This window comes from Rana temporaria, chromosome 1, assembly GCF_905171775.1.
Source record: "Rana temporaria chromosome 1, aRanTem1.1, whole genome shotgun sequence".
Taxonomy (NCBI): Eukaryota; Metazoa; Chordata; class Amphibia; order Anura; family Ranidae; genus Rana; species Rana temporaria.
In genome coordinates, this window is record NC_053489.1 from 277,650,326 (window position 1) to 277,674,190 (window position 23,865).

The window sequence follows — 23,865 nt, forward strand, 5'->3', positions numbered from 1 at the left end:
TCCCAACATTTCCATACTGGACTGGAGTCTACCTTAAAATGCATGCAAATTCTGACACTCATTTCGATGTTTGCAATGCACTCATCATAATTTTTTTGTTATTCATATGGGCCAATAGGACAGTAAGCATACTCCACCTGTAGTAAAGATACTATTGGTACATTTTAAAACAATGTACATCTGTTAGGATGATAGCATCTTCACAGAAAGACATGTAATGATGTACACAGAGGAACAGTCTAGGTTTAATGTAAATGACAGGTTCCCTTTAATCCCGAGTCCTTAGTCTCATTATTTAGATACCCTTAAGCCGATTATACACACTGGCTTTATGTAGCATAAGTACAGCAATATTCAAAAGCTCAGCAGAAGCCACCACCACACCCTGCTATATAAATATCTGTATAATAGTACATTTCCTATTTCTGTAATCTCACAATGTTGGTATTCACAGAGCGCACATTAGCCTTGGCTCAGTTAATCATTTCTTTACCTCGTGCTTACATACGTAAATATATGTATGCTGCATACACACACATGTGTTGCCCTGACACGTTTTAATTGCTTTAGTTTGATAGCTTCTGGCATGAAAGTTCATTTTTCATGGTATACCTTGCCCTTGCTGTTATCACGTTTCTTAAGAAGTGTTCTTGTTCACAGTTGCCTAGTTATTATGGTGTTTCACAGTATTTATGCTCTTTGGGTTCTTGGAATTACAGGATCTCCAAGAAGTTCCCTTTATTATGCAATGAAAGCAATTTCTGTTTTGGCTGGTTTGCTGCAAGTCATTGACACGTGAAACCTAGCTAGGGCAAAATTAACCAGCAACATTACACAGTTTGTAGACTGAAAAAAAAAAAAAAAAAAAACTTTTCAGGCCGATACGCATTCTTCTACTTTTTTTTTTTTTGTACACGCAAAATATCGCAATAAGCGTTTGATTGGTTTGCGCAAAAGTTAGAGTTTACAAAATAGGGGATAGTTTTATGGCATTTTTATTAGCATTTTTTTTTTAAGTAATGGCGGCGATCAGCGATTTTTATGGGTACTGCGACCTTACTTCGGACACATTTTTTGGGACCATTGGCATTTTTATAGCGATCAGTGCTATAAAAAAAAAAATGCATCGATTTCTATAAAAATGCCACTGGCAGGGAAGGGGTTAACACTAGGGGGCGAGGAAGGGGTTAATTATGTTCCCTGTTTGTTCTAACTGAAGAGGGGGTGGGACTGACTAGGGGAAATGACTGATCGCTATTCATACATTGTATGAACAGACAATCCGTCATTTCTCCCCCTGACAGGACTGGGAGCTGTGTGTTCACACACACACACACACACACACACACACACAGCTCCCGGTTCTCGCTCTGTAACGAGCGATCGCGGGTGCCCGGCAGTGATCACGCACGTCAGCAGCAGGGGCAAGCGTGGGGCGCGCGCCCCTATTGGCTGAAACGCGAGATGACGTATAGCTACATGATCTCGCGCAGCCGACCTGCCGCCGTACAACTGCGGCAGCTGGCCGGCAAGTAGTTAATGGCATCCCAGACTTGGCCTGTAGGGTTCAATATTGAGTTGGCCCACCCTTTGCAGCTATAACAGCTTCAACTATTCTGGGAAGTCTGTCCACAAGGTTTAGAAGTGTGTCTATGGGAAGGTCTGACCATTCTTCCAGAAGCACATTTGTGAGGTCAGACACTGATGTGGACGAAAATGCCTGGCTCACAGTCTCTGCTCCAATTCATCGGGTCATCAGGTATTCTATTGGGTTGAGGGCAGGACTCTGCAGGGCCAGTCAAGTTCCTCCACCCCATGGACAGTCTTCCCAAAAGAGTTGAAGCTGTTATAGCTGCAAAGGGTGGACCAACTCTATATTGAACCCGTTGGATGAAGTCCCAATACTTTTGGTAATAGTGTACCTATGCAAGATGCAAACAAGATAGCCAAAATTAGTGTACAGCAGACTAGAAAGAAAGTACCAACAATGCTGTGCAACACACAAAGGGTTGACAAAACCGTGGAAGCCTAGCAATGACTTGTTTTATCAAGGCATCCATAAGCTGCTTTGCCAGTCTACCCATTCTGTATATCGTCAACCTTTCTAATCAGTAACAATGGTGGCTCTGGGGTCTCAGATGCAGATTACTGGTCAAATGGACAGGTCAGAAGAAGAATATGCTGGGTTCTTGACACAGGTAATCTACAGTAGTGTTGCTAAAATACATTATATACAACCTTGTCTACTTATATACAAACATTTCTATGCCATTATCCACCCAACCCATCCGCTGCCCAGAATGGGCACAATTTGAAAGTAAAATCAAGAAAATAAACCACAATACACAGAAACATTTTATTATATGCCATATATAGTTTGTCTCAAGACAATACACTTTGACCTCTATTTACAGACAAAAACGTACAGGGAAAAAAATTATATAAGGGCTGTATACAAAAAGGAGTGGTCAGACCAAAGCAGCCTTAATAGACAGACAATTGAAATATACAGCAACTAGTACTAGAAAATATGTATAAAAAGCAGTGGTAAAATACAATACACTGTAATAATGACTGGATTGTAGGCAGAGGAGGTGGTAACTGCAATTATAGGTCAGTTCTGCAAAGTCCATGTTACTATTCTATATATACACTCTTGGTCTCCTAGTAAAGGTCACAACACTCCAGCTGTAAAACTCAAAAAAAGCTTGCAGCGGGAGTATGGCAGCTCAAATATCTGAATATAACCCCGCCCCCACACCCACCCTGTGTGAAAAAATAATGAACACTCCTGTTCATGCATTTTTTTTCTTTCAGTAATTATACAGACATCCACTGGCATGTGTGCGTGCCAGCTCAAATCCATTAAGGTCAAATACTGGTCCTGCCACTGACCACTTTGGTTTGAAGTTGCAAGCTCCCTGCCCGTTTGGCATGTCCCTGATTTAAAACCCAACTTAATTACTTTATTTAAATGGGGATTCACTTGGAAATGCCTTAAATACCTTTCCCTCTTAGAGGAAATGGGTTTCCTACCCCTCGCACACCAGTGCTTGATGGCATAGCCAAGTAATTGCCTCAGCTCACAAGCGTCCTCAAGCAAACTTGTAGAGTTGAGGAGGGGAGATGTGGCTGAATAGATCTGTTAGGATTACAGGAATGAATTCAGAAGTAGTCAAGTCCAGTGTCCAATGAACTGTGCAGTCATACAGACACTGCAACCAATAACAGAATATTGGAGGAGAGACTAGTACACAACAGATTTAGTACAATGCATCGGTCACAAAATATCAATTTCTGTGACACCAATTGCTTTTCCACAAGTCACAAGCCCAAACATGTTCTGTTGTGCATACCAAGTATCTGGCTCTCCAAATAATCAGGCTTGGAGTATGACAATCAAGGAACTAGAAATAGCCCTAAAAAGAAGAAGTCCAGCACTCATAGGTTCAAATTAAATTACCACATGAGCCCATAGTACACCAACTTCGGCTATGGTTCTTAACAGTCATTCAAAAGGCCACACCATTTCCCCTCCCTCCGATTAGCATAGAAAAGGCGGCAAGTGTGTGTGTGCATTATATTTAACACACCAGTATCACAACACTAAAAAAAGACCGATACCAAACACCACTCTTAGGCCCCTTTCAGATGTCCACTCCGCCTGTCCGTTATTACAAGTCCGTTAACGGACTTGTAATACATCCCTATGGGATCGACTCTGTTAGCGGATGGAGCATCCGCTAACGTCCGCGTCCGTCGGGATCCGGTTTTCGGACGGAAGAAAACCCTATTTTTCTTCCGTCCGGCAGAACGGAACTGATGCAGACGGACACACGGTCCGTCTGCATCCGGTTCCCCATAGGGCAGAGCGGAGCTGAGACAGGGCGGTCTCTGCACTGTGTGCGGGGACCGCCCTATCTGCCGACAGCTCAGCGGGGATCCCCGCTGAGCGGACCCAGAAACGGTCCGCTCCGTGTGAAAGAGCCCTTAAAGAGAAAACAAGAGGAATGACAAAAGTTGTACCTTGATACAAAAAAAATAAAGTTTACAAATTAGGTTTTATACATTATGAAAATAGCTTATCTATCAAGTGCCATATTTTGTACAGTGATACAAAGAAAAACCGGTAGGTCTGTTCTTCACTGGTGAGTCTCCTTGAAATGCCTCATGAATTCTGCAAGCTTCTCAACATCCTCCACAGTCACCGCATTGTATAGTGAAGCGCGGATTCCTCCCACCGATCTATGCAAAAAAAAAAAAAAAAAAAAAAGTGTATATTTTGTTAAATCAGGATTGCGATACGTCTGAAAGTTAAGGGCATTATAAAGTCAGGTACATGCAAGAATTTATATATATATTTATATTGTTTTTTTTTCGCTGTACATACCGTCTTATAGTTTTTTCACCCGGCTTCCGGCAGTAGTGAGAACTCGGGAGTAGGCGTTCCTATGAAGAGGCGTAGAGGATTGACGTGCGGATAAGGCACATCACGCGTTCCCGAAAATAGCCGAACTGGGACTCAGCTCTATACAGCTCCTAGTCTGTGCGCAGGCGCCGTATAGAGCCGAGTCCCAGTTCGGATATTTTCTGGACGCACCTTATCCGCACGCCAATCATCTACGCCTCTTCATAGGAACGCCTATTCCCCGCAGGAGTGAGAACCCGGGTGGAAAAGAACTAAGACGGTATGTGCAGGAAAAAAATAAAAAACACAACCAGCCATGTCTGAAGTATGCTGGATTCAATGGTATATAGATGTTTTTTAGGGTGAACCTCCGCTTTAAGAAAGACGTATCTATATATTTTTTTTTTATTATAGGTGTATTTTAAATGATCGAGACAGAATATCAACCAAAAATTTCAGAAAATAAATACAAGTTTCTAAATGGAGATGCAGTTCAGTGAGTAACATAGGCATTTGATTCTCTACCAACCAACAATTCTGGCTCCCACAGACTGTCTACAGTAGCTCATGTGGTACACAGATTAGACCGGTTAAGAAGGTGCTCCCAACAACAACTTTTTTTTTTTTTTTTTTAAACACCCCACACGCCCCTGTCCACAGAATCTTCCTTCCAATCAAGCCTCATCACAGGCAAGACCAAAGAGCTGTCAAAAGGACATCAGGGACAAGATTGTAGGCTTTCACAAGGCTGGAATGGGCTACAAGACTCACAGAAAGAAGGAGACAACTGTTTGAGTGATTATTCACAAATGGTAGAAATACCCATCAATCGCCCCATGCAATATTTCACCTCATGGGCAAAGGACGATCATGAAAAAAGTGAGGGATCAGCCTAAAACTACACGGGAGGAGCTTGTGAATGATCTCAAGGCAGTTGGGAGCACAGGCAAACAAACCATTGGCAACACAATAAGCAGCCATGGATTGAAATTCTGTAGCATCCGCAAGGTCCCCCTCAAGAAGGCACATGCACAGGCCTGTCTGAAGTCTGCCAACGAATAGCTAAATGATTCAGAGACGGATTGGGAGAAAGTGCTGTGGTCAGATGAGACCAAAATTCAGCTCTTTGGCATTGACTCAACTTGTGTTTGGAGGAAGAACAATGCCGACTATGACCTCCAAGAACACCATCCCTACAGTCAAGCATGGAGGTGGAAACATTGTGAATTGGGGCAGTTTCTCTGCTAAAAGGTGCAAGCAGACTCTGCTGCATTACGGGGGCCATGTATTGTAAAATCTTGGATGAGAACCTTCTTCTCTCAGCCAGAACACAGTCATGCTGGAAGACCCATCTTCAGTAACCCAAAACATACCAAGGCAACAAAGGCATGTCTCAAGAACATCAAGATAATGGCGTGACCTAGCCAGTCTCCAGACCCTAATCCTATAGAAAATTTATGGCAGGAGCTGAAACTGAGTTGCCAAGCGACAGCCAAGAAACCATAAGGATTTCGAGAAGATCTGTAAAGAGTGGACCAAAATCCCTCCTGAGATGTGTGCAAACCTACAAATCACAAGAAACGTCTCACCCCTGTGCTTGGCAACAAGGGTTTCTCCAACAAGTCATGTTTGGCTTGGGGATCAAATATTTTACCAACTGAACTGCAACGCAATTTATAATATTTGAATCTTGTGTTTTCTGGATTTTTGGTTGAGTTTCTGCCTCTCTCATTTAAAATACACCTATGATAAAAATGATAGACCCTTAATTTCTTTGTAAGTGGGCAGGGGACCAAATATGTATTTTCCCTACTGGTGAGCTTTAGAGAACACAAGGCCGGTATAGGTTCAGTAGGGAGGAGCAAGTTATTGGTCTGGTTGAGGAGAAACGGCTGCAAAACTAAGGCAGACAGTGACATTTGTCCACAGGGTTTAGGTGCATTCTTTTCTATACAGCTGCTAGTCAGGGAAAAAAGCAAAGTTTGATGTCAAGCTTGCCTGCCGAGCCAACACACATACGGTGGTCCAGTCCTCATCAGAAAACGGTATGCAGTCTATAAAAATTAAGTGGAAAACATATCCTAGCCGCAAAACTAGGGCACTTAAGGAAAGTTTGTGCTGTCAAGTGATTTTATTTTTAATTCAAGAACGGGATGTTACGTCAAAAACAAATTGCAAGAATGGAATGCATTTATGATATTACACACTCATTAACCTATACGGCAGTAAGTTGAGCAGGAGTCGATTGTAGATGCAAAACTGCAACTGCATTACATTTCATTTTATATAGTCTGGCCTGGTCATGGATTATATTGACACCTACAAATAAAAAAAAATTGCAGGACCAAAATAACAGAGGGGGAGGGTGGAGAGAAAAAAGCAGAAGCCCTGTTGCTAGACAGTTAAGCAAAGAAAATACTGTATGTACCCCTCTATACCACATGTGTCAAACACTAGGCCCCACCAGGATATTTCATGTGGCCTTCACACCCAGCCCTTCTTTCAGCCACAACCTGGTTGAACTTGGTTCCACCACCTCCAGCTCTCGCCCTCTAGTCCCCTCTGTCACTTGCAAGAGCTTTCATCTATGGGGCACACAGATCCCTCTGCCTGCCCACACCCATGGTAGGGGATAGAATGGAGGGGGAGAGGGAGAGCCCTACACTGCTGGGGATAGGAGAAAGTGGTGCAGAGGGTCAGAGGGGTGGAAGTGAAATGTGGACAGCCTGTGAAAGAGCTGAACTCTGCATTCTGTATGTAGCACACTCCCGACGCCGCATACTCCGAGTACTCCCCCCTGTATCAGAGCAGATACATAGTGAAAATGAGCTACTAAAACTGGAAAGTTCAAAATCGTGTGCAGCTCTGTACAGAAACCAATCAGCGTCCAGTTTTTTATCAAAGCTTAACTGAACAAGCTGAAGTTAGAAGCCGATTGGCTACCATGCACAGCTGCACCAGATTTTGCACTCTCCAGTTTTAGTAAATCAACCCCATAGTCTCACATATATAACTGGCCCTTTGAGGGCAACCATAATTCCGATACAGCCCATGAAATGGAGTTCAACACCCCTGCTCTTTACCCCTGTAAAGCTATACTGCAATTTATGTTCCTGAGATCTGAGATTAGCGCCCTGTATTCCAGAGAGTAAAAACTGTCCAGTAAACATAGGTCTTAAAAAAAATAAAAATCTGTGCATAGGCTTTCTAGGAACTACCGAGCACCCATTGGGGTCAGGGGCTTTTGCAGGTTTTAAAAAAGGATTCATCTGTTAAATTGGAACTCGTAATAGAAGCATTCAGCAATTCTGCATCAGCTTGACCAAGCATTTCCTGCTGCAGAAACTAAGAACAAGTGATGGAACACTACAATCTACACATGGTTTTCATACTAAGTGCTTATGATGATCACAAAAAGACTGTAGGAACTATAAAGGGAAACACACACACACACACACACACACACACACACACAATTTCAGTTTTACAGTATATCGATTCCAGTGGGGAATCCTCCAATCTTGCCTGGACTAAGACGGACTGTTATTTTTTTTTTTTTTAACCAGGCAAAGAAAGCAAAGCACTGCTTTAAAAATACTACTATTGGTCTAAATTTTCTGTGAAACAGAGCACTAATGAGTGCATCTAGTGGTTTAGGCAGCACGAACAAAGATTTACCACACATGTGCATAGGGTCAACTAATTTTTTCTTTATAGAATGAGATGGCGGTTACTGTGGGTTCCAGAATTTAGAGAACTAGTGCAAAGACAGGCAAATCTCTCCCCCCCCCCACCCTCAAATAATAAAATAAAAAAAACACACCCCATTTTAATTTACCTGTGTCCTTTAAGAGACAACATGCCAAGTGCTGCAGCTTTATCCAGAAATTCTTTTTCTAGTTTACTATCACCTTTGATATCTCCAATGCGGAAAGGAATATTCATTCTGCTCCTGCTTTTTTTTTCTACCGGACAGCTGAAAATCAGGTAAAAGTGTTCCAGTTAAAAAAAAAAAAAAAACCCCCACACAACATCCAAGAAAAATTACTAAAGCATCCCCCTGGCCATAGGAGTCATTTTCACATTGTGTTTGTAGTACAGTAATCCTACACCAGATACGTTGACCAAAAAAATTTCCCCTAGAATTGATGCAGGAGTGCTTTCTACTACATTACAAAAACCACGCCGAGTCCAATCACAGTGGGAGGGGGGGGGGGGTCGCCTGCGGCATTGGTGCACATCGTAGACCCTGTGCACTAAATCACATACTTGTACGTGATTTTGCGCAGGAGGGTCACCCTGCCGCAGTATATCAGCGTGGGGTAGGGTGCCCATGTGTCTCGGATTGCCCGGGACAGTCCCGCAATTAGCAGGTCTGTCCCGGGTCCTGGGCACCTTCATTGCGGGACAATAGAGTGTCCCGGAATGGAATTGACAGAGCGAGCAAACCCTGCGGTAGTGCTGCCACTCGCTCTGTCTCCAGCTCCACCTGAGACTCTGGTCACTGGTTGCTAGGGCCGCCTGGCATCTGACAACCAGTGACCTCACAGCCCGACTCTCCCCAGCATGCAAAGCGGAGGAGGAGTTTGTTAACTTTCCTCCTCCGCGCCTAACGCTCTCCAGATTCTGCTATGCCAGAAGAGGCTATCAGGACTCAGCAGGGGAAGCCCCAAAGACAATAATCCAGCCAGTGGCTCAGACTCATTGTAATGCTGGATTACTGTCTGCCGAGGAGAGGATGTGGCAACTCCAATGAAGAGCGGGGGCAGGGCTGTGTCTCTGACAGGATGGACACGGCTGCCTGGGCTTTGCAGTGAGGATCGGGGCCTCACAGGCTTGCCCTTCCTCCTCTGACTGCTGTCCCCGGACAGGAAGTGTCAGGGAGTGCAGCGATGCAGTGCAGGAGGACACTGCAATCACTTACTTGGCTATGTTGGCTGGCAGCTCACACTGGTGTGCCTGTGTAAAGGAGTCGGGAGTGACTGATAGAACAACACACAGTCAAGAGGGAGATCTCCTGTCACAGCTTCTTCTGCTCCCAGAACAGGGAACTTGATGTCTTGAACCCTTCATCCAGATTACAATGGGTTGCAATCTGTGCACTAAACTGCTGTATGAAGTTTCCCAGGTGAGTGTCTCTGCTATAGACTGTACACATCTGAACAAGGTCCAGAGTACACTTGTATTAGATTGCTTTGTGAGTGTCAGGATTTTTTACTTAGTAAAGTAGCCATGTGTCAACTAGTGTTGTTACTTGTTATCCATAGCAGCCAATCAAACTGTACCTTACATTGTCATCAGCTACATCAGATGGGCTTCTGTACTTGTGCATATAATCATTGCTTATTACTGTATATTCTGCATTGCTGTTTATTAAATAAATCCTTTTGGTGTTTGTAACTTTGCCAGGTTATGTGACAACTGAATGCATTCTAAATGCCTACAATTGTTGTAATATGCTTGCTGCTAAGCAGAATGAGGGGGAGCAGCTGTGTAAAGTAACCAGTCAGCTTCTAGCCTCAGCTTGTTTGGTTAAGCTTTGAAAATGAAAGCTAGAAGCTGATTGTTGCCATGCACAGCTGCTCCAGTCTTGGTAAACTCCCTTTAATGTATGTAATCAGTGGCGTCCATAAAGGGTGCACGGGCGCCACCCCCTCTCTCCTGCCATCCCTCTATCATTGATAGATTCATGCATTGCATGAATCTAGCTATGATCACCACTGCCACCCCCTACTTAGGCACCCGGCCCCTTTTCGGGCGCCGGGAGCCAGAATTACAGTGGCAGGGTATTTTTTTTTTTTTAAGCACCTGGTTAGAGCCATAGGTTCTAATAGGCATCAAACAAGGTGACCTGCGAGCGCCATGTGCCTGCGTTTGATGGGCACAGTGGCGGCAATTGATGATTTTTTTTTCAGTTTGTTTGCGCCCCCACAAGAAAAATTGCTGTCCCAGCTCTTTTACAATCCTATAGTGTATACTACAAAAATAAAAAATCTTGAGCATTGCTAAAGTGTTAGGGTTTGGCTTGGAGAAAAGGTGGCAACCCTACCCCTGCCTCATACCACAGAGCAGACCAAAGCCTCCTCCACCTTCTCGGCTATTTACAAGTATACAGGAGACGGCAGAGGGACACTGCTGTGCATTCCTGGCGCTGATCTGAGGTCTGTTCAGAACTTCAGCTTATACTGTATGTATGTAGATGGACAGAGGAGGGGGACAGGGTCACAGGGATAGTGATCAGGAAAAGGGTAAAAAGTGCCCCCAGCATGTTTCTGACACCCACCTCTTTACTAGCACAAGTGGAAGGGGGTGGTCTGTACTTAGTGGGGGGTCTATAATGAGGGAGGGGAGTCAGTACTGAAGGGGGTCTATACTGAGGGAGGAGGTATATACTTAGTCAGGGGGGTCTATACTGAAGGCGGAAGTCTGTACTGTGGGAGGGGGAGTCTATACATGTGGGGGGGGGGGGGGGGTCTTTACTGAGGGGGTATATACTTAGTTGAGGGGGGTCTATACTAAGGGAAGGGGGTCTAGTTAGTAGAGGGGAGGTCTGTACTGAGGGAGAGGGGTCTATAATGAATGAAGGGGGTCTATAGTTTGTAGAGGGGGCCCGTACTGAGGGAAGGGGGTCTATAAGTCCATTATTACAATGTAATAATAAAAATACATTCCAAGCATGGTATTGGGATGATATAAGTGCTAAAACCAGCCATTCACCCGACAAATCGGTCGCCGCCAAAATCCCATCAACCCCGAAACTACATTCAACCCCCTCCCAGTCCTTGGCAAAATTGTCCCTGAATGGCAGTTTGGAAATGTGGTCACCCTAGCGAGGGGCGGACCTTAAGGGGTTAAAGCATGGTATAGGTATACAGTACTTTTACTGTGTAATGTGGCCCCCTGTATCACCTAAAATACCTGGCAGATCTTGCCCTCCCTCCTGTAAACTGACCATGGTTTATCATGGCTGCTGATCCAACACCATGGTCAGTTTACGTGCCTCTGTCATTTGCTGTCTCTCCTTGCTTCATCTCTCCTCCCTGCCTGTCTGTGTGTCATGGCCGATTGCTTTCCTCCTGCTGCAAAAAATTGTCTTCTTCCTACAATCCCCAGTGTTATATTACAGTATGTGCCCCAGAGCAGTTTATAAAAAACAATGCCGCTTCATACCCAGTTTAAGAGCGCTACTCAGTGCCCACGCGACCACCCACAGCTCTCCTTCTGGCTGACATCACCCGGGTATTCTCAGCCCCGCCCGCTGTAGCTGTCTGGTTAGTTGTGGGTGGTCACGTGAGTGCCAAGTGGTGCTCTGAAATTAGTATGAAGCAGCATTTTTTATTTTAAATAACACGCACTGGGGCACATACTGTAATACAACACTGGGGATTGTAGGAAGAAAAGTGTCTTTACAGACACTTTACTTACCAGCTTCTTATAAAATTGGGCCATCTCAAGAGGAAAAATCTCCTCACTTGAATCAGGGCAAGTCCCTCTCAATTAAAGGCTCTCATTGACAACTTACTACTTTAAGATGTGTACTTACTACTTGGATTCAGACCCCTGCTGACTGTGATGATCCTTTTTGCAGGAACAAATGGCTACTCAGCAGCAGCAACCGGCGGGTGCTCCTGCTATTCAAGCCTGCCTGTGCTGTTCCAGGACTGAAAAAGCTGCTCCACCCCCCACTCTGCAGTACAACCAAAGGTGTGTGCGCAGCCTGTTGTATTAGGGTGTGTACCCCAAAGCTCAAACACACATGCAAGTGCAGAGTTTAGGTGTACGCCATGTATAAAGTGCAGCGTTCTGGTGTACGCTGCGGAAAAAGTACAGAAGAGTGTGCTGGAAATAGAGTGAAGAGAGCAGGTGTGCAGATGGGAGAAAAAGGAAAAGGGGAGGAGGGGAAAGAGTTCACTGAAATACTCGCTTACCCCCAGGCTCAGGCATCATTCATGGAGCCATGATCTAGCTGAAGAGGCTGTAGTTCCAATCTCCCAATCACACAGCACTGGCTGCACATAAGGTGATTGCAATGTGGGTAGGGCAGGAGGAGGCGGAGCAGACAACCCTCTCAACTATCCATGGAGCGGAGGGGTGGCAACAGGGGGAGTGTGCTGGCTAAAAGCTGGGCACTGAGTGATAGCTGCTGTAGTTTTAGCTTCTGCTGATATAGCCCATGTGCATCCCTGCCTGGGCACAGCATCATCCATGAGAGGGGGAGAATATGCAACTGAAATCTGGGGGTGCCTACACCACCCCCTAGATCCAGCCATGTTCTGTAGGAGAGTTCAGGCTGCTAGGCGCTTTTGCCAGGCTAGTGTGGCTGTGCACATCCCCCGCCCAATCCTCTGCTCTCACTGGCATGGGACAAGGAACTGGGAGTGTTCAGTGCAGGCAGCCGCAGGGAGAGGAGGAGCGCTGTCACTTGACACAAAAACCTTGCTTCTGTGTTTAGAGGTAACAGAAGAATGCAGCAAGTGCAGAGCAGTACCTCAGGTAGTTCCAGCTGAAAAAAAAAAAAAAAAAAAAAAAAAAAAGCCGCCAGCACACAGAGCTTACATCATGCAAGCGTGACACTGCACGCTAGAGGAGGGAGCCTCGGGTCTTGGGCAGTCCGCCCATGTTGCCGCTCCTCTTTAAGTGCCGCCTGGCCCCTCTTACTGCATCCAACCCACACAATGGCCCCACCTTTGTCTCCCAATTTGCAAATTAAGATCTCACCACATGGAGCCTTTCCACATTCCCTGCAATGAATTAGGTTTCCATCTTGAGATGACTCCTAGCATTATGAAAGCTCCTATAGCTAGACTTACCAAGTTTAAATAAACACAGGATAGAAGAAAAAAAGACTTACACAAACAGTCCATTCGATTCATCAATGACATTATAAATCATCTCCGATTTCAGGATGCTTAGCTTCTCCATACATGCAGCTCCTCCATTATTCCTTATCCATTCCAGCACAAGTTCCATTATATAGATGCTGAAAATTAAATAGGTGTGCTACGTTAGCCAAATAAAAATATACAGATGATTGCAGTAGTGGTCACATAATGTACATGCAAATCCAATCACTAAAGGCTCAAAAAAAAATAAAAAAATAAAAAAAAATTATATAAATAAACACACCCCTACCACACATCCACTTTGTTACAGACAACCTACATACATTTTTCCACAAGCATGGTCTACCGCCATCACCATTAGGGATGAGGTTCAAGCACAGGTTTTCTGCTCCCATGGGCAAATCGTTTTTGGTTTGATATTTGCTGTCCTGCTGTATTTACAGTAGATCATCCAGGAGACTTTAACAAAAAAGGTTCTACATGGCCTTTGATCTATGGCTATCAGGATCAGCATGGGAGGTGCTAATAAGATAACCCCCTCATTATAAAAGGAAGGGGTGGGGTAAAGAGGAACCATTAGTCAGTGTAACATTTTTTATCCATTGATGTCCACAGAACCAAAAAAGGGGTGGGCAGACACATAGTTTTAGGATTTCTGTTCTACAATAGCGATCCTATCATTTCTGCAGACATCCAAATGGAAAAGATTAGAAGCAGTAGTGTGCACTTTTTTTGGAGGCATTAGGCTGGACGCACACGCACTTTCAGTGTGGCATTCCTGTTCAGGTGCAAAGTTACCAGATATCGCTTAGAAGCCTTTTTAAAACTGCACTGCTGCCGCCATGCACATGTGTGAACTGGCTCCATTAAAAGCCGGTCCGATTCACGTTATTAGAATTGAATATGGTTAAAAAAAAATGCATTCCGACTTGCATATATCTGAACCGAGCCTTACCATTGGGCTGCATGCAAGCATGTGATCAAAGAAAAAAAAAAAATTCAATGGTTTTAGAATGAAGAAAAAGGAAGCATATTATTCATTAAAAGAGAGTGTTACATGCAATTAATAGTTATGCAGAGTATACCTGAAACACGGCGGAGTATTATACAAGGAGCCATTTCCCGCCTGAATTTTGTAATCCAAAACTGTAGGACACTCTTTCACTGCCAAGCCCAACAAGTCTTCCCGGACTATGACAACTGTGACACCAGCACATCCAATGTTCTTCTGAGCACCAGCAAAAATAAGTCCAAACTAAAAGAGGAAAGTAATGGTTTAGAGAGCACACGGTTTTTGGTTATTGCCCAATCTTAATACTGTCAAAATTTAGGTCATGTTCTCAAGCCTATTAGAATCCATGCTGTAATAGTCTGTTGTCAGTAAAGTGAATTTTGATTAGCTGTACTGGGTCACTGCATTCAACATGGCTTCTTACATTTTATTAAATCAGTTTCTTACGAACAGCTTTGAGGCTGGGTTCACACTATTGCGAAAGGGATGCAGAAGATGGTTACTGTCTCTCAGTTCACACATCTCTGGAGCGGCTCATGTGTGAATTGCACAGGAGTCCTTGGGACCCCCTGCTGTGAGCCGCACTTCAGCCTTAAAGGGGTTGTAAAGGTTCGATTTTATTTTCTAAATAGGTTCCTTTAAGCTAGTGCATTGTTGGTTCACTTACCTTTTCCTTCCATTTCCCTTCTAAATGTTTTTTTTCCCCCTTTGTCTGAATTTCTCACTTCCTGTTTCTCCTCAGTAAGCTCTCCACCATCATCCGAGTGGTGGTTAGTCAGCCAGAACAGCTTATTGAGGAAGAACAGGAAGTGAGAAATTCAGACAAAGAAAAAAAAAACGTTTAGAAGGGAAATCGAGGGAAAAAGGTAAGTGAACCAACAATGCACTAGCTTAAAAGGAACCAATTTAGAAAATAAAAAAGAACCTTTACAACCCCTTTAAAACATCCACGGACTCAGAATAGTCTATTTGGTTTTAAACTTCTCCTAGAAACAATCATTTGATTATTATAGCATTAGAACACTGGGGGGGGGGGGGGGGGGGGGGGAGTCAGTCTTTTAAAGAGAAAGTAAACTTCCATGGATTGCAAATTAAAATAGGGTAGATATGGCGCTGTTCGGGTGAAACAACCCTTTACCAGGGTCTGATATATGCCAATGTTGCACCTCCTTCACAGATATAAAATCTAATATTGCATATATCAGACCCTGGTAAAAGGGTGGTTTCACCTGAACAGCGCCATACCTACCCCTTTTAAATTGCATTCTTATACTCCCGCTTAGGTGGTTGTATTGGTAGGGCCAGCAGTTCCAAACATCCAGTTATTACAGCCATCTGCAGTAATTACAGCGGGATCATCCATAATCTCTTCCAATCTTCCATGGATTGTTTATACCTACTGTAAACATCTCCTAAACTGTGCCCATTCAGGAGAGATTTACTGTATAGGCCACAGACAATGTCATTGCCGTATGCTCTCTGAAGAAACGCCCACCTGTGCCGTTCGTTCAGAGCCCTGTGCCATGACCGGCAGCTCCCTCGTGGGGGGGGGGAATCCTGCGCCTTTAAAGCATGTTATATGACATAGCGCTTGTCCTGTGTCATTTGGCCCCCTGTAATACCTAAAAAGCCTAGCTGATCCCCACCCCTCTGTAAACTGACCACAGTGTATCATGGCTGCAGACACCGTGGTCAGTTTACGTGCCTGTCATTAGCAGCCTACTATCCTCTCTGCTCCTGTGTCCTCCTCCCATCTGTCTGTGTGCCACCCCTCCACACCTCCTGCTGCTCTCATAACACTAACCTGTATACACCATCAGCACTGTCTCCTATTGCAGTGCCCCCCTCTGAATGATTTATACATTCTGTAAAAAAAAAAAATAAAAAAAAAAAAACACCCCACCACACACTCATTTAAGAGCCAAGACCAGTCAGCTCTCTCCTCTACTCCAAACTGACCTCAGCAGGGGAATCTCAGGAGAAAGGGGGGCAGCTGGCTGGTCATGCAATCGCACTCAGCTATGAAATTAGGTATTTTCAGCATATATTAAAAAAATACACACACACACACACACACACACACACACACACACGGGATACTACATACAGGAGACAGTGCTGATGGTGTATACAAGTGACCAGTGCTGAAAATTGAGAAGGGAATTTCAGGATGAAGGCATTTATGATCAAGCTGCCCCTTATGTCAATATATGGGAAAGTAACTGAATACAGTTGGGTTGGGAGGGAATAGAACACCCGTCAGGTTTTTATTGGCGTCACCCTCCATTAGTCCCGTTTACCAGCATCACCATAAGATACCAAGTTTTGGGTAGTCACATAACAGGAAGAGAGCTGTAGTATTCCAATTCAGAAACTAGTTCTGTTGACCTTGGTCACAATCAGGATTTCTCTTACTTCCTGTCCTATAATCAAAACAGGAAGTGAAAGAAATTCTCCCTAATGGGGAGAGAAAAAAAAAAAAAAGTTTTGCCTTTAGGAGCTACTTAAAAACTACTTTATGGTGTAGGCTTGCTTTAAGCTTTGTTAAAAACTGTATTAACTGTTGCGTAATGGTCTCCGACATAGCTTACTACTTTTCAACTTTGTCCACATAGAAATGGTATTTTTGCGTCAACATTCTTTATACAATTGGTGGCACAAAACCACTGTGTGATGCACAAAATATTTATCTACACAATAACAGCTAACCATTTTACATGGTCACAGTCTATTACAGGAAAACCTACAAACCTTTGAAACATCAACTGGTCTAGATAGGAAGTTTGATGACATATCACAGACAAGAACAGTGCCATTTACATCTGGAATATACTGGAACTCCACACCATGAACAGTTTCATTGGCACAATAGTACACATAGGAAGCCTCTGGATTAAAATTCCACGTGTTTGGATCTGGAATTTCTGAAAGAGGAATACATTTTCAAACACGACCAATTTATTGTTACTTTGCTTTATTATTTAAGTGTTCCAGAATCGTTATACTGAAAAAGGCTCACATTACATTGGCAATTTCTCAAAACTGAAGCAGTTGTGGATGGCAACCAGTCAGGTTCCATCTACTGCTTGTTGAGTTAAGGTTTGAGAATGAAAAGCAGATGGGTTGCCATACACAACTACTCCAGATTCTGGCTGCTTTAGTTTTAAACAAAAATTCCCCTCATCTTGCGTTTCAGACTGTACATCTTATACACTTCATATCTCCCTAAACACTAAGGGCTAGATTCACGTAGAATCGCGTAACTTTGTGCGGGCGTAACTTATCCTATTTACGTTCCGCCTTCGCAACTTTTACAGGCAAGTGCCGTATTCTCAAAAAAAGTTGCGGCGGCGTAGCGTAAATAGGCCGGCGTAAGCCCGCCTAATTCAAATTGTGAAGAGGTGGGCGTGTGTTATGTAAAACAGGCTTGACCCGACGTGATTGACGTTTTTCCCGAACGGCGCATGCACCGTCCGTGGAATTTCCCAATGTGCATTGCTCCAAAGTACGCCGCAAGGACGTCATTGGTTTCGACATGAACGTAAATGACGTCCAGCCCCATTCACGGACGACTTACGCAAACAACGCAACTTTTTCAAATTTCGACGCAGGAACGACGGCCATACTTAACATTGGTATGCCGCATATACGCCACCATATAGCAGGGGTAACTATACGCCGGGAAAAGCCTAACATAAACGGTGTAACTGTACTGCGTCGGTCGGGCGTGTGTTCGCAAATTCGCGTATCTAGCTGATTTACATATTTCGACGCGTAAATCAGTGTACACGCCCCTAGCGGTCAGTGTAAATATGCAGTTACGATCCGACGGCGTAAGAGACTTACGCATGTCGGATCGAATAGATATCTATGCGTAACTGATTCTAGGGAATCAGGCGCATAGATACGACCAGCCGGACGCAGAGATACGACGGCCTATCTGGAGATACGCCGTTGTATCTCCTCTAAGAATCTGGCCCTAAGACCCCTTTCATACTGAGGAGGAGTTTTTCACGCGGTATAGGGCTGCTATACCGCCTAAAAAAACTCCTGCCCAGCCTTCTCAATGTGAAAGCCCGAGAGATTTTTTTTTCCCAGGGCACAGGAGAGTTTAAAAACCCATTAAACCTTTTCACACAGTCACCAACCACTCATTGTAACAAAACCAAAAAGGACGTCTAGCTATGCAGATTTGGTTACCTGTGTAGCTTGAAAGTTTGGGGTGCACAATGTTGACCTTTCCATATTTCTCGGCTTCTTTGGCTGCTTTTGCTGACCAAGCACCGGTAACTATATAGTCTGCACACTTTGATTCATTTAAACCAATAAGATTAAGGGGGACAGCACTAAACTGCCCACTTCCACCTCCTTGGAGAAAAAGGACTTTGTAATTCTCTGGAATATCCCTGTTGAGTGGAGAGAAAAAAAAAAAAAAGGGGGGGGGGGGGAGATAAATGGATTGCGTTTATTTTTAAAATTAAGAAGATCATAAAAGTTTTGGAAGTTTATAGGAATATGCACAAGAAAAAACACTTACAATAGCGATCGTAGGAACATCTCCGTGGTGTTCAAAATTTTTGTGAAGTCCGATGATCTGTGGCTCATTTCTGTGTTAAAATGAGAAGTGCAAATTAGATGTCCTTTATAGCTTCATCAGTGCTTCACTACCTGCTTTCATACATATATGCAATGATCATACCAAGAACGCTGATCCCAAGACCCTTGTAGTCAATCAATTCTTTCTGGGCTTCCAGCAAAACCTACAAAAATAGTTAAAAAAAATAAGTAAAAAAATTAAGTAAAAAAAAAAAGTTACCATTTAAATCAAAACTTCAGCTGAACATATTTCCTCCAGGATTTTGGATACAGCGGAATAAAGATTATAAACCAACAGAGAAGGAGAACCCAAGTGATAGCTCAGATATTATCTGCACTCGTAAAAAAAGATTTTGGAAAGTGCCGGTTGTTTAACCACTTGCTGACCTCTGCACGCCGATATAGATTGGCACAATGGCAGCGGTGGGCAAATGGGCGTACCTGCAAGTTCCCTTTAAATTGCAGCATTATGGGGGCACGTGCCTGCAGACTCTACATCCGCCGGGAGCCTGCGATCATGGCACGGAGCGGCAGAATGGGGAGCTACTGATCCTTGTCATCGGGAGCAGTGATACCACCCACCCCCCAGTTAGAATTCCTCCCTAGGACACAATTAACCCCTTGATCGGCCCCTAGTGTTTAACCCCTTCCCTGCCAGTGTAATTTACACAGTAATCAGTGCATTTTTATAGCGCCGATCACTATATAATTGACAATGGTCCCAAATTAGTGTCAAAAGTGTCCAATGTGTCTGCCGCAATCACGATAAAGGAAAAAAAAAATTTATATATATATATATATATATATATATATATATATATATATATATATATATATATATATATATATATATATATATATATATATATATATATATTCCGCCAGGAGACCTTTTTCCGCAAGAAACCGGTTTTAAGAGCGGTTAGGGCGTGAGGCACCATTGTACACTCCAAAATACAGGTGAAACATATAACATGGTCTTAAAGTTAGATTTACCCTTTGAAGATCAATGTGACAAGTGTCAAGCCATGTAGTAAGGAAAGGGAGCCCTAAAAGTCGCACATCCCAGCACAACCCTTTAAAGAGACATATGCCAGCCTCAGCCCAGGCTCCAACCAAGTCACTCCCCCAAAGTTTAATCATGGGGAACCAAGCCAATCACAGCGGTCACATGACCTAAATACAGCATCTGCCTTCACCTCCGGCTTTTAGAACTCTTATGGCGCGTACGTACAGACGGCCGTTTTTTTGTGATGAAAAAAAACGTTTTTAAAAACGTCATTTAAAATGACCGTGTGTGGGGAAAACGTTGTTTTATGTCTTCGGAAAAACGACAAAGAAAAATTCGAACATGCTTGAATTTTTTGTGTCGTTTTTCAAAACGTCGTTTTTTGTGTCATTTAAACGATAGTGTGTGGGCAAAACGACTTTTAAAACAACGTTTTTAAACCCGCGCATGCTCAGAAGCAAGTTATGAAGCGAGCTTGAATGGAACAGAGTGCCATCGTACGTGCTGAACGTAACCGCGCTTTGCTAGAGCATTTTGAAAAAACAATGGTGTGTATGCTACGTCGTTTTTAAAAATGAAGTTTCAAAAAAACTTCGTTTTTTTCATCACATAAAACGCCGTTTTTTTCTATCACAAAAAACGACCATCTGTACGCGGCATTAGGGCCAGAAGACAGTTGACATGATGAGATTAAGGGTCAAGTCATGGGGAGGCAATGGTCAATGGTGTGGTGATTGACAACTCTGCACTGAACATCTCAATATTAGTGATAAATTGTTACGGTCTGGTATAGACTTTTAATTCTTTTGTTTATAAACACATAATTCTTGGATATGGTTTAGGCATAATGAAGCTATAGGACAGAGGTCCTCAAACTACGGCCCTCCAGTTGTTCAGGAACTACAATTCCCATCATGCCTAGTCATGTCTGTGAATGTCAGAGTTTTACAATGCCTCATGGGATGTGTAGTTCTACAACAGCAGGAGGGCCGTAGTTTGAAGATCCCTGCTATAGGAAGTTGAAATCTGAAACTACAATGGTGCATTCTTCTCACTTGTAATATGCTTGATCAAGTCATCCATTATGAAATGAGATTATGAATTCAGACTAAATTCAGCCAACGATCAAGTCTTTGGAATAAAAGCTGACAGTGCAAATGTATTGTTACTTGGGCTAATACCCTGCCAGCATGACCACGCCCCCTATGTGTGCTCCTCCTACGATTGGTCAGAGTGACAGCTGATGCAACGTCTCCCTGTATTGAGTCTCCTATCTGCAGCAACAGAACATAAAGCACTGTTGTGCGGTCCAGCTCTTCTACAATAAAAAAAAAGATGCATTCCTGAAAATCGTTCGAGCAGACCTGCTCCGAGCGCTCATTTTCTCATCCAATGAACCGTTGGACTGACAAACTCCGGCTTGCTGCTGCAGGACATAGGAGCACCATCAGAATACTAAGTAGAATGCAGAGAAAATGAATCATGACAGCAGACTACCTAAAATACACAGACTGTAGATTCTCAGAAAAGAAGAAGAGGAGATGCTCATCATGGGAAAAGCAAAGCCAGCACCATTGCTGCGTTTAGGTACCCGGGACTCCATTTTAAATGCTTCTGTCTGCTAAGAAATGACATCTCTTGGAAAGGAGATCTGTGCTTACAAAGACATAGGGGAAAAAAACAAAGCAACGTGCGCATTTTTCACAGCACCCGACCGACGCCATAACCAGTAATTCCATGTACTAAAGGCAATATAATAACCGTATTAGTGGCACAATCAGGATCTTTCAATATATGAAAATGGGTAGCTAAAAATGTTCAAATTATAGAATAATCTGATATGATGATTCAGTCTGGAATAAATGCATTCTGCTTGTATGCAGAATTGTTGGGGGGGCAATTTTTTTCTTTTTTTTTTAATTATATATATTAAAAAAAAAAAAATATGAGAGAATATATATATATATATATATATATATATATATATATATATAATGTATTTTTTTCAAATTAATTATAATTAAATGTAAAAAAAAGTGTATATATATATATATATATATATATATATATATATATATATATATATATATAAATTTTGTTTACATTTAAATATAATTAGAAAAAAAAAACACATAATTATTTTTATAATTATATATATATATATATATATATATATATATATATATATATATACACACACACACACACACACACACACACACACATATATATATATATATATATATATATATATAGTCACACATTCAGCTTTCCAATGAGGAAGGATTACTATGAAATCAAGCTGCAGAATCAATGAACAAAACCTTGCAATGCAGTGACAGGTAGGAACAAGTAGCAACCAATCAAAACACAGCCAGTACCTTTGCTGGAACTATGGGGCTTATTTTACTAAAGCTGTGGCACAGCTGTCCATAGAAACCAATCAGTTTCCAGGTTTTAATTGCTAAAGCTTAGAGAAACAAGCTAAAGTTAGAAGCCGATTGGCTGCCACGCACAGTTGCACCGGTTTTAGGATTTCTTTTTTGATTAGTTGCAATGTGTGAATGCATCAGCTACCTGTCCCTGTGTCACGCAGGGGGAGATTTACTAAAACTGGTGCAACTGTGCATGGCAGCCAATCAGCTTCTAAATTTTGCTTGTTCATCCAAGCTTTGGCGATAAAACCTAGAAGCTGATTGGTTCCTGTGCAGAGCTGCCCCAAATTTTGCACATTTAGTAAATAACCCCCACAGGTACAGCAAAGGTACAAGCTATTTATTTTATGATTAGTTGCAATGTGTGAATGCATCAGCTACCTGTCCCTGTGTCACACAGGGGGAGATTTACTAAAACTGGTGATCTAGCAAATATCCCCCGTGTGACACAGGGACGGGCAGCTAAATGAATTAACACATAGCAACCAATCAAAAACCAGCTTGCACCTTCTGTCATTATGATAGGTGGCTCTGGTTGGCTGTATTTGACATCAATTGATCAGTATGAAAGCAATGTGACTTGGAAAGGGGGGACTCACCGAGGGTGGCAGCTTGGCGGGTCCAGCTCCAAAATTGAGCACTTGTGGGACGATATCCATATTTGCAGCACAAGTTGGAGGATCTGATCTACTATGTGGGCTGATAGGATCACAAATCTTCACCCTTCCCAATGCTTCTACTGTAATTTCCAAGCGCTTGCATCCCTGCCTAAATAGCCACCAGATGGGCTTCTTCTCATTGGAGGCTTTCACATGGTGATTTCCAGCGCCGCGCTTTGGTTGGCTGAACGCTGACAGCGCGCCCTCTGATTGGCTGAGTGTCCACGAGCTCGGCGCGTGATCGTCCAGCAGCGATGCAAGGCTGGAAAGAGATTGCACCATCCAACAACACAGCTCCATGTGGAGGGGGCGGGGCTTATGTGTTACCTGAAAGCACGGAGATGGATGGCGGAAGTCTGCAATGTTTTCTCGGGGGATCTGTGTACAACAGAGGGTCCCTTCCTGTACATTACTATTAATACATTCCAGGTGCAAAGTCTTCACATTCACACCTATGCAGGTTTCATGCAATTTGGGGTCAGTTCTCACCACTTGCACTCCAGTGCGTTTTTTTCCCCCTCATCAAAACACATGGAATGGGAAGTAGGTGGTTTTTAACCATTTAAGCCCCGGACCATTTTGCTGGCCAAAGACCAAGCCACTTTTAGCGATTCGGCACTACACCGCTTTAACTGACAATTGTGCGACGTCGTTTCCAAACAAAATTGGCGTCCTTTTTTCCCCACAAATAGAGCTTTCTTTTGGTAGTATTTGATTACCTCTGGGGTTTTTATTTTTTGCACTATAAACAAAAATAGAGCGACAATTTTGAAAAAAATACAATGGGGTATATTCAGAGAGAATTTACGCCGGCGTATCCATAGATACGCAGCGTAAATTCAAATCTGCGCCGGCGTATCTTCTTTCTGTATTCAGAAAGCAAGATACGCCGACATTAGCCTA

At 43.2% G+C, this 23,865-nt stretch overlaps 1 protein-coding gene across 1 annotated transcript; it reads right to left on the reverse strand.

Moving 5' to 3' along the window:
• Positions 1 to 3,989: 3,989 nt before the first annotated feature.
• On the reverse strand, positions 3,990 to 23,109 carry PSAT1 (phosphoserine aminotransferase 1). Its single transcript, XM_040355826.1, has 9 exons — positions 22,903 to 23,109; positions 18,963 to 19,023; positions 18,801 to 18,870; positions 18,464 to 18,669; positions 17,015 to 17,187; positions 14,337 to 14,506; positions 13,260 to 13,388; positions 8,247 to 8,384; positions 3,990 to 4,245 (listed from the first exon to the last, which is right to left on the reverse strand). Exons 1-9 carry the CDS (start codon positions 22,960 to 22,962, stop codon positions 4,143 to 4,145), a joined length of 1,110 nt encoding a protein of 369 aa, XP_040211760.1. The 5' UTR covers positions 22,963 to 23,109; the 3' UTR covers positions 3,990 to 4,142.
• Between the last annotated feature and the right edge of the window lie 756 nt (positions 23,110 to 23,865).

Coding starts and splice junctions, on each gene's coding strand:
- PSAT1 (XM_040355826.1), bottom strand. CDS start 22,962: ATGGATATCGTCCCACAAGTGCTCAATTTTGGAGCTGGACCCGCCAAG. Junction 17,188..18,463: donor CAAACTTTCAAGCTACACAG/GTAACCAAATCT, acceptor TTCCTCTTTCAG/AAATTCCAGATCCAAACACG. Junction 14,507..17,014: donor GACCAGTTGATGTTTCAAAG/GTTTGTAGGTTT, acceptor TTCCTCTTTTAG/TTTGGACTTATTTTTGCTGG.